This window comes from Ambystoma mexicanum, chromosome 1q, assembly GCF_040938575.1.
Source record: "Ambystoma mexicanum isolate Mex_15411 chromosome 1q, UKY_AmexF1_1, whole genome shotgun sequence".
Lineage (NCBI taxonomy): Eukaryota > Metazoa > Chordata > Amphibia > Caudata > Ambystomatidae > Ambystoma > Ambystoma mexicanum.
The window spans coordinates 1,424,682,640-1,424,699,565 of NC_090922.1; the positions used below are offsets into that span (position 1 = coordinate 1,424,682,640).

The window sequence follows — 16,926 nt, forward strand, 5'->3', positions numbered from 1 at the left end:
CTCTTATGTTTATCAAAGAGATTAGGACCTTATCCAATCCTGTTTGATCTGTGTGTCTTCAGACATGTGCAATGTGTGACTTGACATACAATTTACCATTGTGCTTGTGAAAGAGCAATACCTTGGGTAAAAACAGTTGATAGCATGGAGGATGCTTACACATCGTCATTTCGTATGTCTTCCCTGATGTAAACTAGAAGTTTCAAGGTCGGATATTAGTTTAAATTATGTATCCTTCATCTCAAATGGCAACCTCAGATGACAGGCTATGTCCTTCATCTGTAAACCAGACCCGTGATCATGTGACTGTTTGAGCCAAGGTATCCATGTTTTAAAGGGTGTGTTACTCCCATAATTAACACCTTTTTGACACTGTTACTGGATGATTCCTTCCAGTGAAATGCTTTAAAAATTCCAGCCCAAATTTGCAGCCTAATAAAAAGCATTGTAATCCAGGAAAACATTGCTAGCCTTATGCGCATTGGTGATCCTCTCCAAAATATTATATTTATTGTGGATTTACCAGCCTTTCCCTGAGCTCAGTACTCAAGCGTCGATCCTCGTTATCAACTTTATCGGAGGCTTAAATACCAACTTGCTCCCTGTACCATCTCATTTTGGATTCATAGCCCCATTTTCTTTAATAAAGAAACAGATTCAAATGAAACAAATGCATTTAAGAGCGTACAGAGGCTCTTAGTTGTCTCTCTTCTTCTTGAAGATTGTTTCATCCACTAGCTTGTAAAACACAGTTCTTATGATCGGTGATGTGCTTAAGTGGCCTTTTCTATTGTAACTTAGACAGCAGACCCATTTTTATTGGCAACCAATAACTGTTTTCCAACCAGGTGCTTTAAAGCAGTAGATCAGTACATTAACTATTTGCATTTCTTGATCAGAAACTATTTTCTCTAAGAGAGATCTAGCTAGAACTGTTTTAAGAGTTGAGTTAAAAGACGATACAGTTAACTGTTACTTATTCTGCATTTCATATTTACAGAGCTGATGGTGAAGTGAAGCACTGTGTCATCTACAGCACTGCAAATGGATTTGGATTTGCCGAACCATACAACCTGTACAGCACACTTAAGGAATTGGTCCTGCATTACCAGCATACGTCACTTGTCCAACACAATGATTCCTTAAATGTCAGGCTTGCCTATCCTGTCTACGCACAGATGCCCTCGCACTGCAGATAAATTTTGGATGGCAAAATTGTGTTGGCTAACCTTTTCTACAGTTTTTAATAGAACTGAGGGCATTCTTTCTACTTAGACTGCTTCTTTTGCACAAGACGTGATATTGTGAATGTGAATCTTAAGAGGCCTAGCAGCAACAAGACGACAAGTTGGGTGTAGGTGTCCTGGTGCTACCTATCAGTCCACCGTGCTCTTACACTGACGGTTGTGTTTCCTTGTCGGGAAATGAAAACAAAACTGGAAGCATATGTCCTTTTTTTGTGAAGACATTTCCGAGGAGCTCCTACAACAAAGCTCTGAAATATTTGGGATGGGGTCATCCCGACTCTTGTAGACAGTTCGAAGCTTCTCTAGGAGGTGTCCATAACATTGTCTGAGTCTTAAACTCCACAAAACTGAAAGTAAACAAAAAAAAACTATGCCGCAGACATTTCTCGCTAAGTTTAGCATCTTCACTGAAATTCAGCAGAACTTCCAAACAAGGACTTGTGTGTGCGTGTGTGATGTGCATTGGCACAGGATTTGGTGACGAGGACGACCAAAGGAAACATGGGAAAGCTTCAATGTTTTTTTTATTTGGACGGAGGCAGCCTCCTTATGAAATGGATTTTTATTTTTCCAATAGTAGACGGCAGTTTGGTTTCAACAGCACTATGAATCGTCGCATAAAGGAATATTGTTTTTTTTAACCAAATTGAATTCACCAAAACTTTGTTCGTTGCTGGACTAAGCACTTATGAGAAAAAGGTTGCGTTCCTATCTGCACATATTTCTACACCAAAACTTGAAAGAAATAAAAAAGAAACTGAAACGTGTGTGTTTTGAAATCAACACTAATCTGTCAGTTCAACAACCTCTTGTTTTTTCTATTGGTTTAATTTAAACGCCATTTTTCCAAAGTTGATTTTGCATATAGACATTTGACTTTGGAATGTAAACCGAAATTAAGCAGGTGCGCTAATGAGTTTCTTGACCATATGGAAATGAAATAGATATGTTGAAACCGGTGTCACTTTGTATTAAATGTCCAAAAAAGGTGCAATCCAATGCTTCTAGATGGCTTGTTAAACCAAAAAAAAGAAATTAAATACATACGTTTTTTATAAATGCTGTTTTCAAGAACAATTATTTGTTCACTGTTCTTCCATTTATATCGACGAGGCCATGAGTTCGAAAGCAGTCCATTAGATCTTAATGAATTCAAGAGTTTCATCAACTGGGGGCTGTCCTGTTAGATCTGTACATGAGCTTTGTTCCCACAACAATATTAAATACACTGGTTCTGAACCACCATTGGATTTGGTTAAACATTTGGGATACTCATTGAACAGATTAATGGCCATGTGTGACCATCTCTATGAAAGCAATGATTTTGGCTCCAATGAGGTTATGGCTTAATTAATTATAAGAGGAACTGCTTCACTACTCCCATGGTAAAGTTAACTCTAGCTTGAAGTTTTACAAATGTTGAAAGACACACCAAACAGGTCAGATACAAACGTTTTCTAATCTATATAATGCTCTTCTCAATTCTGAGTAAGTAAATCAGAGCTTGTTCCAAACCACAATTTCTTGATTTGCCCTGAAAATAACCTCTAATTTCTGTGGGATCCAGGTTGGCGTTCACCAAGGGTTTCCATGATTATTCACTGACCACGTAGCGAAAATACAGTGAAATTAACTTTTCACTTGGATACAATTTAGCCACATACTGGTTTGGGACTGGTTTGGGGCAGGAAGTGATTGGGACACTTGGACTCAGCAGGTTTCCTCAAAAGTTAATTTAGCTGTAAACAAATATTCTTTTGTATTAATCATGACTACTCTGACGGGTGAGTTGCTTTGGCTTTTTGTTTACTTTATTGATTAATCTTCAGAAGATTATGTATTAAGCCAGATATATCCTGCAACCAAGTTTAAACATATCTTTAAACATAATATTGGTTATTTGTAAACTCACGTCTGACACTCCTTTCATTGAAATTGTATGTAAGGACAGCAATTAACTTCACAATGTAAACTATATTAACATCTGAGAGAGAGAGAGAAGTGTATATCTCTTACCTGACCTGTAAGTGGCTGCTGAGATCATCAATGGGATACAAAGTCACATGTGTTTGAAAGATGCTAATCACATATTATTAATGCTCAGAGCAGAGTAAATATATACACGCATCTGCCACAACCAGTGGTCACTTTCTTATATGGTCTTTCCTGGTGTTTTGGGAATTAGTTTAAAAGAGCCTCTATCTGAGAGTGCAATTTTGGAATGTACAGCAGACTGGTACAATCCAATTTACTTGCTCAGAGGGATGGTAATTACTTAAACGGGAAATTGCTTGCTCTGGTAGGATTTTATGCATGAGTCCATCTGACTCTTCTTTTTGGCTTATAAAATTGAGTGGTTGGGAGCAGTAGGTGGACATACTAGCACTGTCCTCTTCCGTGCCTTCCTGATTAAGATGTTTAGGGATCTGGCTATTCTCTAAAGCGTAATGCAATCCCAATCGCTGGACCCATCAAACGGTGAGGTTGTAAATTCCATATCATGCAGCAAAGTCTTCAGATAAAGTATTAGAATAATTGAGAAGGACTTTCAAGTGTTCAGCAGCAAGGGTGAATGTGAGTGCATCGGACTGCTTTCTCCTGCACTGGCAAACAAAACAGCACATGTCAGAATAGCCACTGAATCCGACTGTGAAGGATGGCCGCTTAAATTTAGCAGAGTCCATCTTTTTGATGTTTTTAACTGGATTAACATGAAGCCATCTAGAAGCATTTATATACTGCAGTGTTTGATTTGTATGACTTGGAAAAACATTTGGGGAAACTATTCTGTTCCCAACTGCTTCTGTTTTGCTTTGAAATTTAATTGCACTTGGTTTTGGTTTAAGATCCGAGCAGCCCATTTTGCACTCTCTGGCCATTGCACACGTTTTTTTGCACTCATCCGACCAGAGGGGTGAAATGGGTGGAAGGCAATAGGCGGAAAGCTGGTCGGAGTAAATGCACTAGTAGTACAAATAAACCAGCTGTAAATAAGCCTAAGATAAATGCAAAACAGAGCATGCAAAATATGAATGCGAAGCGCCATGGTTGCAGAGTGTGCACCGAATGAATGCGAAAACGAAATCTGATTCCACGGGTCAGAACAGCAATGATTTTGTCACTTTATATGAGCAGATGTTTATCTGACTGTAGCTGGAGTTACCATTTCTTGGCGACTCGTGTTATATAAATCTTTGTCGACTTGCCTACAAAAAAAGCTTTTGTGACTGATGGAGATGAGCGTCACTTGAAATGCACATTTCTTCTTTCCAGTTTCAAGCTATACTTCAGGGAGCAAGTCAGTATTACTTTGTTTTCTGTGCAAAGCAGAATAAGCTAAATCTACTCCCGCAGTCTCACTTTGGCCCACTTCATGTATTCTCCAGTACTTTTGTGGCCAGTATTTCAGTGGCCAGTTAGTGGAAGTTACTGGTTAGTTGTCTACACCACCAGTGTTTGTTGAATTAGTAGACTCCTTTTGATAAAGCTGTTTTTGTTTAAATTGAGCGAAAAAGGTGTCAGTTCTGCAAAATGTAATAGTGTAATGGAGATCACTAACATATAATCATTCTTTTATTGTTATTTGTTTTCCCATTAGTATGGACGTCGTGTTACTGATGTTAATTATGGCCACAATTTACAAAAAGTTTGTGTATGGCAGCTCTCCACAGAAAGAAGTTGCAAAAATATAATCGACCATTTTGATCAATTGGCCATTGTGTATACATACCATTTCATTTAAATGTACAAACTATTATTTCTTTGTGCACTTTTTAAGCCCAATAGTGGTGTATAGGCAGAAAAGACCATCGAGTAGTCTGAGAATGCTTTACATTGGGCCTTCCATCTATAGATACAAATTGTGGCATCTTAACATTTCAGTGTGAGAGTGCAGATGCATTTGATCAAACTACATAGCACCCTTTTCCTGTTAATATAGAACAAAAGATTGTTATTTCCCAACATCCACTTTATGATTCGATTACTTTTAGTTAAGTATCGGATGTTTTTTGGGGCTCCAATGAACTGAAGTGAAGCTTGTTAAATCGTAATCACAACGTGTGGTCGCTGCATTTTAAAGGCGACACATGAGACTGTAGAAGTTGATTTAGGCATTTCTGTTGCTTTCGTTGCAAGGGAATGAAGTATTGAGTCCCTGTATGCTTGCTCGCTCTGCAAATGTGGACAGAGGCCTGTCCAGAAGCGCAACCTACAGTGACTTTTTAAAGGGGCAGTATCGCCAGATTAGTGTTGTGTTAGAAAATAATATTTTCAAAGCCCCTTGTCATGTACTTGAAAATGTAATTGTCGGAATGTGTCTTTTGCAATTGTGGATATAGTTTTTTAAATGTGAGGCTTTCTGAAATGTTGCCAATGTGTGTGTTTTTTAAAGTGGTGTTCTAAGGTGTTTTCTTTTTTTCAAAACACAAATAGAACCTGTTTTGTTAAAGAGGGAGATACTTTTTCCTTTAAACCTTTTCCTATAACTTTTTCTAATTTGCTAATGCAACCGTCGCAGACATTTCAGGGAAAATCTTACTGGGCTTAATGATTGCTTGTCAATGGTCAAAAACAATCTCTCATGGTCAATTCACACTAAAAAGTATTGTGACTTGAGCTGAGGATTTGGAATAGAAAGAGTTGCAGTTCAGTTGCAGAGCAAACACCCAATTTTCAGTGGCAGTTTCTATTCAAGGTTGTAAGGGTCATTCCTTCAATACACTAAACCTTGATCCAAATGTAGATAGATGCCTGAGATACTGAAAGGGCAAAAAAGCGGCATGACAAATCCTTTAATACACCAGATGATTGGCTATTAATGTATATGGCCCTGATTCACACAGCATTTTCCAATGAGGGTTTGCCATTATAAAATGCTTTTGTGAATTAGGCCCTAAGTCTATCAAATGGCTGCTGTGCATTGGTCATGCCAGTGTCTGCCAAAATTAACTTGATTTGTATTGTTAATCCAAATAGGTAAATCACACAACTTGATTTTAAATACACCAACATCTCTTGCAGCTTTCGAGATAAACATAGTATCATAATGGAAAGTGAACCATCTTGGCCAATTTTAAAAGTTTCTGTGTAGCCAGATATACATCTACTTTGGGTGAATACACGTGTTTTGATGCCAATGTTGCTGGCTCTGCACTATTACAAATCCTAGATTAAGGAAGGTGAATCTGTGCATTTCCTCCGCATGATTGGTAATTGATCTATAACCAGGTATATGATCATAAAAACTATATTTCAAATTATTTGATGCTTGTAATATTTTGCAGAAGGCCTGATGTGGTGTTGCCAAGTGATGTGGACAAAACAGATCTAAATAAAGAGTAATTTTGTATGTGTTTGCACAGTGACCAACATCAGATGCTTCTAATCCTCTATTGAGTTGCTGGGAGTAATTAATTGTAAAGCAGCAAGGCAATAAGCTTGGTTTCCTTAAAATTCCAAGGATGAATTAAGATATGCTGCTTTTTATGAATGTAGCATACGTTTTAAAACCGCCTTAGATTCTTATTTCTGATGGATTTAAAACAATCTTTTGTTGTATTTTCATTCAGCCAAGATGAGGTCAACTGCATATTCCAAGGACAGCCTTGAAATGGTTGAATGAAGCAGAGGTCATTATCTTTAGCCAATCTATATGAACTAAGTTAATGGAGTCTGACTATGTTTTACAATGTACTCCTTCAGCAAAATTATAATATTTCTCACTAACTTGTTATGGTTGATTAGTCAACTTAGCAACTGGTGCTGCTGACTTGAATTAAGGTGCCCCAAATTGCATACTACCAACATTTTCCTCTCAACACACTGGAATACCCTGGGTGCTTATATCACATTGAAAGAAAGCATGCTGGCCTCTGTCACTCCCTCCATTTGGAGAAACAACACAGATTGCCTTAAAAAATGCAAAGACTGCCCTTAAAATCCTGTCCAGACATTATTTTCAACTGCAATCAAAACTTGCTTCGAATTGTTTTTAGCCCCTTCTATCCTTAATCTGTACTTGTTCTTGATTCATTCAATTTAGAATGCATACATGGTCTGGCTGGGCTCTCCAGTGATGACTGAGCTGTTTTTGGGCACTGCAGCCATATTCAAATCGAAGTGGTGAATGAAACGGGATATCTTGTGATTGACATTTTGTGCCTTTTTATCACCCAAGCTGTATCCATGCTAAGCTGCTTACTGAAAGGTGTTTGCAAAATGCATTTATATTAAACCATTTAATTATGAACAATGCCCCAAGTACCTCGAATGACAAACTACTCAATCAGTGTTCCTGCAGTGGTCTAATTGATAGATTCTGCCCCTTGTGTTGGGATGAACTGAGGTGTATTACATTTTTTACAGCTATAATGTGGTAGTCTATCTTCAGCAGTCAAGGGGGTTAAAAACGATCCCTCCCAGCTGCTTCCTTCTACAAGCTATTAGCTGCTTAACAGCTTTCAGCGAACAACAGTGTCATTGGACAACACATGGCCTGTATGTATATCTTAGCCCCCAACAATTGAGACTTTCTCCTTCGTAGAGGGGTGTGCGGTTGTAAACCAGTTTGCTTGGCTACCTCGTCGAATTATGTTCTCTTTAGCTGATGGTATCCTCAGTGACACTTGAATTTCTCCTTACCCCGTCTTTTTTGTCCTTAAGGTTTTGTAAGAATGTCTTTTTGTTCTATGTTTTTTAAAATAAATATTCCTCAGTTCTAAGCATCCCTGGGCAATGCAGTTTGGCCACTGCTTTTGCATTTGAACAATACCTTGTATTGTTTTTCATAAATATCAAAGTAGATCTATTTCTTCCAACATGTTTCATTTGTTTACTTAAAACATAGATATGGAAAAAGGAATTTGTATTTTGTTTTTCATTTGGCATTCTTTTGCTTGCCTGTATCCAATGTGCACTTAACTCGGAAAGGAAGGGTGACATCGGATGTACGTTCCCAGGTCTTTCAGGTTTTCATTCTATTTAAGCCTTCCTCAAAAATCGAGAAGATTCACAGTGTTTTTCAGTGGAATACTCTCATCGAACAACACTTTGAGAATCAGGCTCTCTTTGTTTTGCCTTTTGTAGCAGCCACATATGGGGGGTGCGACATGATGGCATTTGCTTGTTTGGCTTTCCTAGTTTGTAATGGCTGCTACAATCATGGTCCAGCTTTGCTTGACATTAAAACAGCATTTATGTTTGTTTGAGAAACCTTAGCTTCAGGAGCTTCTGTTACAGATTCAACAATGACACTGCCCCTTTAAAATGGTTACTTGCACTTTTGTTTTTACATATACCCTCTATCTGAGGTATATTGACTTATTCGTTTGAAAAATGTTTCTCTACATCTTGAAATTGTCCTTTTTTATATCAATTTATGTTTTTTAACTTGTGTTGTACTCTGCAGGACGGAAGACATTTTTGATTTGTCTAAAGCACAGGTGAAAAGAGATTGTTGTAAAGATGCAGTAAACTGTTGCACTCTTCATACCCAGCAGAAAATGCCACTTTGGTGCAAAAAATAAATAAAAACAAGTGGATTTTGAGGGGCTCCGAAAACAATGTTCCTTTCAACAGCCTCTACTACACATTAATTATTCATTCAACTGATCCTTTTCTTTGTGGGGTGGTGCATCTCTTTAAAATTCTGGTTCTCAAGAATTTCTTTTTAGGTTTTTTCTGATGAATTCCAGCATGTAACTTTGGTACTCTTTAACTGTTGTTATCTGTGTAAACCATGTTCTTCTGTCTATTACGGTGTAGTCAAAAATGGAATTCATGTAGCTAACTATAAGAACTGCTTCACAAGGAAACTAAAGTTGTGCGTGTGTTTTCGGACAAATCATACAGTAGATTTTAGACCAGTAAATCACATTGCAATACTTGTCATCAGATGTGTTTTCATCTATGTGCATTTGGGATATGGTACATAAGGATTTATGGCAGGAGGAATTCCAGGGTTAAGCAATTTGCTTGAAAATAAAATGCAATAAACATGCCCTACAAATCTACTGTACCACTCTTGCATGTGAGAGAATTAACAATGAAAACCTATTCAAAGATACTGAATCTAGGTAGAGGGGATATTTCTAACTAACTTGCGATTTGTTGAATTTGTATATTTTATAAACACGCCCTATACCATTGTAGGGTTTTTCTATTAATAAATCATATATGTTAATGCCATTTTTTGAAAACCTTTCTATCCCACCCAATATCTCTACATTGAAGTGAGGAGCATTACAAGGAGCTTTCAATTAGCATATATATAACTTTTAATGTGTTGGGGGATCCAAGGGGCAACATTCCTACATTTCTAACTGTAGAAATTTGACTGCAGGCACACATGCTTAGACATGGAAGCATGCCTCATGAGCTAGCCTACTTGTTCCAATGTTGCCACATTATTGGCCTTATTTACAAAAGTGTTTTACAATGACACAATCCCATTGAAAAACACTTTGTAAATCAGGCCCCTTCGACTTAATCATTTTACTGGTGCAGATACACCAAACCTTGATTGGCCTTGAAAATTTGCTTTTGAAACCTACAATCTTGTTTTCTGCTTTCCAATGCCACTGTTATATTGGATTGTCCAAATATGAATACAGAAAAAGTTTCAACATATATTTTTGACTGGGAGAAAAACATGTTTACTACTAACCCACCTAAAAGAACACCTTCATGCATTCACCTCTAAACCCAGTTTTGAAAAAGTGATACAGGGATTTCAGAATGGTTAATCTTTATGGAAAGAACCGTTGGGCACACCTGTTGACAAGTATTCTTCGTGACTACAGAAATTTCAATAACCGCTATCAGCTTGTTGGTATTATGGTTCACTATTGTTACAGGTTCAGTCGCATCCAGTTCAATAATTTGTAGCGGCTGTGTGTAGCTTCCATCATGGGGGCCTGTGTATGTACACAATTTCCATGACTCCATACCTGTCTGTCTTGAAGAATTAAAACATATTTTCTTGATATTCTGGTGTGTGATCATTTAATGACAATCACTTTGACACTGGACTATTCTTTGGCAGGAACCTCAAAGATTTCACTCGGTTATGCATGTTATTACTCGTTATTCAAGTATCCCCAATCTGCTGTCTCTTCTGTATTTTGTAAGGTTCTATAGCATTTTGTAAATGTTTGTTTTCTAGGCAAAAATGTATGAATTAGCAGCTTCCTATTTCCTAAGCTTAGTTTAGCATTTCTCTAAAAAAACCTTTGGATGCATGGAAAGCTTTTGAAGTTTTTACTATCTTAAGATATTCATACAAACAGAATTACATTTTCCCTTTTTGGTTCCATGTGTTTCAAAAAACAAGAACCTTTCACACCGTTTCCATGTCATTTTTCTCTGACCTTAATGGGTTTAAAAATATCCTGAAGGCACAAAGATAAGTAACTTTCATAGAAAAAACAAATATGTAACAACAATCCGCTTAAATACAAACCCTTTTTTTAAACATTTTACACATTTGAATAACCGGCATAAACAATTTCAGCAGCTTTCGAAATAATCCAGAAACTCGGCTGTATTACTATGAATCCTTAACCGGTCAAAGTGCCCAAACAATCTGAGCTGTTTTTAAAGATGTATGTGTTATGACAAAAGTTCAGAAAGTGTATAACACAGCCAAGGCAAAATTGCTGAAATACAACTGAGCACACAGTGTAAATATGGAAGCATTGATGATAAACTCCCCTGAAGATGATTTGTAGAAAACGTTAGCAAATTACCTCTAGATTTGTCTTTCCTGCAGTGACACATCAATCAGAAATTCTTAAAATGTAATTATCTTTAGTATACGCCGCTTACCAATCATTACATTTTGTATAATCCAACTGTTATTCCAATATCCTTTAGAGAAACACTTAGAGTGATTTATTATTATAAAAGAATCAGTAGGTGACAGATTTGCTTAATTTACCTTGATAATTACTTTTGAAAGATCTGAGACCAAGATTATGCATTCTGGAATCGACATGTGTGTATGTATCACGTTCACCAACTGTTGCTTTTTCAGAAAATGGCCTGTTCTTTTATAGAGAGAAATTATGCATCAGTGTTTCAATTGCACTGGTGCAACCTTAATTTGTGTGTGGCTGTAATACAGAAAACAACTCTGCAGGCATGTCCCACGTACATTACTTGGGAAGGGAGAGGTTCATGTCAGTGTTCCATGGATTCTTGCACCCTGCCCAATAGTCAACATACGTACATATAGCACACTGATAATGTTATTTTCATTCAATAAACAGGACAAAATATTTTCTTTTTGAAAGTACAGTTTCGGAAATCGGAAAATGGGGCAGAACAACAGAAAAGATGGGCATTACGAGGGATGGGGCCGCAGGCAGTCCATGGCACGCCCACAAATGTGCACGACAAAGCGTATTCATGGATGCCACTGCAATCTCTTGCCTGCGAAATGCCCACTCAAATCCCTCCTTCTCTGTGCCACCCGAAGGCTAGCGTACGCACACTTGAGCATAGGAATCACAGCACAGAGGTGGGGTTGCATGTCAGATTTATGGGCCGTGTATGCAACTGGTATCCGATCAGACTTAGCGGTGCGTGTACGCAGTCTAGTGTGGAGCAGGAATGGTTTATGGGGGTTCGCACATAGATTTGCAGAGTTTTACCTGAGTTGCGATACATCGTATGCATGTAGTTGGGGTGCTGTCAACAGTTACGAGGGACACCGGGCAGGGACCCTGAGATGCAGACCCACTTGCGGGGGACCACACACTATTTGAAATGTGCATCTATTCACGCTCGGGGGTGGACGCAAAGGTGGCTGTTCCTGCTTTGCTTGGGGGCATGTTAGGGGCGTCACAGGCGCGACTTGTGTGTACAGTTACTTTACACAGTAAATTCCATGAATACGCTGGACGTGCATTTTTTATTATGCGCGCAGGCCCCGACTTCTATATCAAATAAACACAATGGCGTTTAACCACGTAACTGCCACAGGAAATGTTCGTGCAGTGCCACAGCCACTTTTAAAGTTGAAGGACTTGGCTGTCCAAGTAATGGCAGCTGAGCAGGCAGGCCCAGGATGTTATCTAAAAAAGATCAACAGAACGGTTATGAGATACTAAGGAAGTTTCTTACATTACAATTCTTTGTTTTAAGGGCACACCTAATGGCACCTATTTAACAACTTGGGGTATCATTTTAAAACAGGCAGCGAATAACACAGATCATAAAAACAATGCAATTTTAAAATGCAATCTGCATGTTTCCCTGCACTATGAAGAAATTTCAACACTGTCACTGCCCACATCTAATTTGCATGCTGAAGGAGAAACTTATGGATTCACACCTGCTTAGAACTCTAATAAACAGGTGGAAATCAAAGGGATTAATTGCAATGATGTTGGCCATGCACATACGTGGTGTGCAGCATTATCACTTGTATATTGATCATGGATTCTTTCCGCATCTTAAATTTTCCTTCAGAACGGATGGCGTATTGTGACTGTATTTTGTGCAGCTCAGATGCCAGACGTGATGCTTAAGTCTAGTATATTAAATAATTGCCCTTTTTCTGCACGTTCTGTATGCTCCTGGAACACCATTAACGTTGCTCTTTACCTGCATCATGCATAAACCTCAGAAGACCTCAGTCTCCAAGCCCTGCTCATGCTGTAGGAGGCAAATGTCTGTCAGACCTTCAGAGAGTATGTCTGCTGCCTCCGAGAGGGCATCAATATGTATGATTATGGTTTCTGCCAACCTATGCAATCAAAGGTCCTTGGAGAGCATGTCACAAAGCTCTTCGCCTACTACCACAAGAGTGGTAAGAGGATGCCCTACAAATACCCTAGTGAGGAGTCGAAGAAAGCTGTGGTTGGTGAGCCTCCGGAGGAACCTTCTGCAGTCTGAGAGGACAAGAAAAAGTATTGGAAGAGGTTTGTCCCCCCATCAACTCCTCTAGACACTATTCTACTTCCTCCAAGAAGCAGAATCATCACTCCCACTTCAGAGGGCCCAGTCCCTACGTTGCAGGTACCCTGCACAACCCTCTCTGCTAGGCAAGTAGGAGAATTTAATGCACCATATGCTTGACATTTTTGCCAAGGCCCTGGTGCCTTCAGCTCTGGCGTGGGAAGTGACATAGAATCCACCACACTTGATGTAGCCGGCAGCAGTTCCTTTTTGGATCTTAGCGACATGCCTGCTGGCTCGATCAGCTCGTGAATGATCTGGCAAGCGATGGGAAGAAGGCTGTGTGCCAGATGTTGCAGTCGGGCCTGTACAAGGGTGATTGTGTTGCCTGTGAATCATGGATGAGGACGTCGGGCCCACACCTGATGTCCAGTGGAAGCGTTTGGATATGTCCTTTGATGGGAATAACCTGTTTTGTGCTAAGGCTGACATCTCTATGTAAATTACAAACCTTCCAGGTAATATTCTGCGCAGCATCTCTCTACCTCAGTTCTGATTTTTATTTTTTAACCCTTTAGCTCCTTTTCCCACCATGACAGGAACTAGGTGCACTCAGGCAAAGCAGCTACAGTGCTGTCCTCCATGCCAAGGCAGGGACAGAGTGACCTAGTTAGGAGGCTCTGCTACCTCTGCTGACCACACAGGAACCCACTAATCCACTATGCACAGGACTTCGTCCGTTTGACTCTGGTGGGAGAGAGGCTGTCGCTGCCAAAGTGGCATTGCACCATTGCCTATTTTTGGGCCTTCCAGACTCTGACTTACTGTCTCTCTTTTTTTCAATGCCCAGCTAACTACCCTCCTTCTGGCCCTTCACTGGTTTCAGACGCATTGCCTATGGGGGAGTATATCAGATTCTGCAGAAGGGGGTAATTCAATTGGTACCCTATTCGGAACACAGAAAGGACTGCTTCTCCCTTTACCTTCTAATCCAGAGGAAGGACGCAGTCCAACATCCCATCATGAATTTGAGGCTCTTGACTGGTACATGTTCAAGGAGAAGTTGAAGATGCTTACCATGGCCCAGATTCCTCAAGTCCTCGAGATACAACATGATTAGTGGCCCTGAATCTCCAGGATGCCTACTTTTATTTGCTGATTCATTTCATGCTCAGGAAGAACTTGATGCATGTGCTTGACGACACCCACAACCAGTTCCTAATTCTGCAGTTCTCAGCAGACTACAGAAATTCAGGCCAGTGTTCAATCTGGTCCCTACAGACAAGTCCTATATTTTAGCACCCGACAATGCCAAAGTAAGTTCCTTTATTACAAGTACAGCTACACAGCTACACCAAAGTTCATGGGTAAATGGTCCCCCAACCACCTTCACCTCCAGACATAGCCCCTTCATATCATTAGCTGTCTCTGTCTGGAACACTCTCCTGATCTTGACCATAAACATTGTACAAGGGGATTCTACATTAGAACCCCCTTATACTTGGATGACACATGGTTCCACTGGCTGCAGGCACCCAGCTAGGCGTGGAACATTTTAATAAACGGCCCCCAATATAATAAGTAAGCCCAGAGAACGTGTTGAACTTCTGAACATGTCTGCCCTCCTTGGAATCCATCAATGAGCGTGGACCTGCGCGCCCATGTAGTGAGGCTGGGTCCTCAATCCCAGCCTGAGCCACCTGAACATACATGCTTGGCTGCTGAGAAGCTGAGGTATAAGGAGTAGGGCGTGTCAAAAATAATTGTTAATGTTCTCCTTGACACCAAGTCTATCCATGCCTGCATGGGAGGATAGCTCAGCGGCAACATGCTCGCCTTGGAAGCAAGATGACATGGAGCAACACAGGTTTGATCCCTGGGTCTGTGCTTAGAAACCTCTGGGTATTAAGCACGTTATAAATAGCCTATCAAATAACCAGGTTCTCCCACGGCAGTTTGTTGTTTCTGCGTGAGATTTGAATTTAGTTTTGACTTTGCTTATGGGAGCTCCATTTGAACCCCTCCATTCATGTTTTTGAAGACTGCACACCCTTAAGGTGATTTTTCTGGTGGCCATAACTTTCACAAGATGGATGGGTGAACACCAGGCTCTGTCAGTTAAACCTCCATACTTTGTGTTCTGCATGGAGAAGGTGACTTTGAAAGTGAGACCAACCTTCCTGCCCAAGGTTTTTTCATAATTTCACCATGCTCCCAAGATCCATCTTCCAGCATTTAAGAATGAGGTTTCATCAGATGTACTCTGTGCGGGCAATCAGCTAGTATGTCTCTCGGACGAGGCCATCAGAAAACATGTTAGTAGGTTTTGCTGGTGCTTGTGCGGGCAAGGCTGTTACCAAAGGTATAGGTAGTTTACTCAGTAGCCTTTTTTGCTGAATTCAATTTGATCAAATTGTTTCCATCAAATTTCATCCGTGTATATAAGTGGGGTTTGGGGGTGGGTTAGGGTAATAGCGAGCAGGTATGAGGAGGGTGTGCAGGGGGGGTCTCCCCGTGTATATATATATATGCAATGAAAAGAACATATTAAAACGATTCAATCAAACCTGATTCAGCAAATAAAATTACGACAAAATCATCTAGATTCTTACTAAACAGACCTGTCCATGTGGATAATTCTCTGCATCTCTGAATGTTACAATCAGGCTAGGAAAAATGTGCCCGATGGCCGTAGGACTCATTCCACTATAGGTATAGCTACCAACTCTGCCTTGCAGATGGGGGTGGGGGAGGTCCCAGTCTTGGACATCTGTCTTGCGGCTATGTGGGCTTCACTGGATACGTTTGCCAAACATTATGCTTTGGCTTGGCGGTCCACCAGTTTTCCGATGTGTGAGGGGTTTTTGCTTTCCTCCCCATTAGATTTCTGTATCACTATGGTAGTCTATGTAAGCTGAGGAATTGGTGCGAGAAAGGCCCACAGATTCCTCATCGCCCTCCAAACCTTCTCCCTTTGGCAGATGGCTCATATATCTGATCTTCTTTGCTGTACCTCAGCTGCTGAGTGCTATAGAAAAGGCGTAACAGCGATCATTTAGTGACTCGATGTATACTGGCCCAACATCAAGTCAGGCATGATGTTAGTCATATGGGCATGCAACAGCACCAGACAGAACGTAGGCAGAGCTGTGCTGTGTCCCCCCCACAAAAAAAACCCTGGTGGTTGAAAAAGTTTCAGAGGACCACTTTTGCTGGAAATGGAATATCTAAGATGAGGACTCTGGGAGGAAGGACTAATCCTTCAAAAAGAATGTTACTGAGAAGTAATTAAATAGTTCTTATTATTGATCTGTTGGTTTCTGGTATTAGCCACTTTTGGGAAGTAGCAAGTTCACCAAATTTATTTTTGACGGTTTTCTTTTGCTATTTTTTGAACCACAAACATGCAGATAGTAAGTTGGGATACAGTATGTAGAGAGGGCATGGGGGATGGAAAGGGGTTGAGTGGGAGGATGAGGTCACCCCCTTCCAATTGTGGTAAAAAAAAAAATCGGCAAAATCGGCCCAAACAAATGTTTTTGAAATTGCCTTACGGCAAAAAAGTCAAGACGAAAGCGGGCACTAGAGGCAGAATCAAATTGCGCAGCACTGGGTCATTAGGTATATGGTTTGTTTAAGTTGTTGCCAACACCTCTTGTATTAACATGGAAGTGGTGGACCCCATTATTCTTGCACTGATAAGGTACACAAAGATTTTCAAGTTTTCATGCAAAGGATTTAATCTGTGATTTAGGTAGGTCAACAGAAAAATCAAATT

General features: G+C 39.9%; 1 protein-coding gene across 4 annotated transcripts in view; it reads left to right on the forward strand.

Annotated features, from left to right (window-relative positions):
• LOC138548668 (phosphatidylinositol 3-kinase regulatory subunit gamma) overlaps positions 1-10,231 on the forward strand; it is a 37,173-nt gene extending 26,942 nt beyond the window's left edge. For all 4 annotated transcript variants that reach the window (XM_069642292.1, XM_069642289.1, XM_069642291.1 and 1 more), the window contains exon 10: positions 1,001-10,231. In XM_069642292.1, the coding sequence (XP_069498393.1) occupies positions 1,001-1,199 (199 nt within the window). In that variant the 3' untranslated portion in view covers positions 1,200-10,231. The remainder of the gene's footprint in view (positions 1-1,000) is intronic.
• The last annotated feature ends 6,695 nt before the right edge of the window (positions 10,232-16,926 follow it).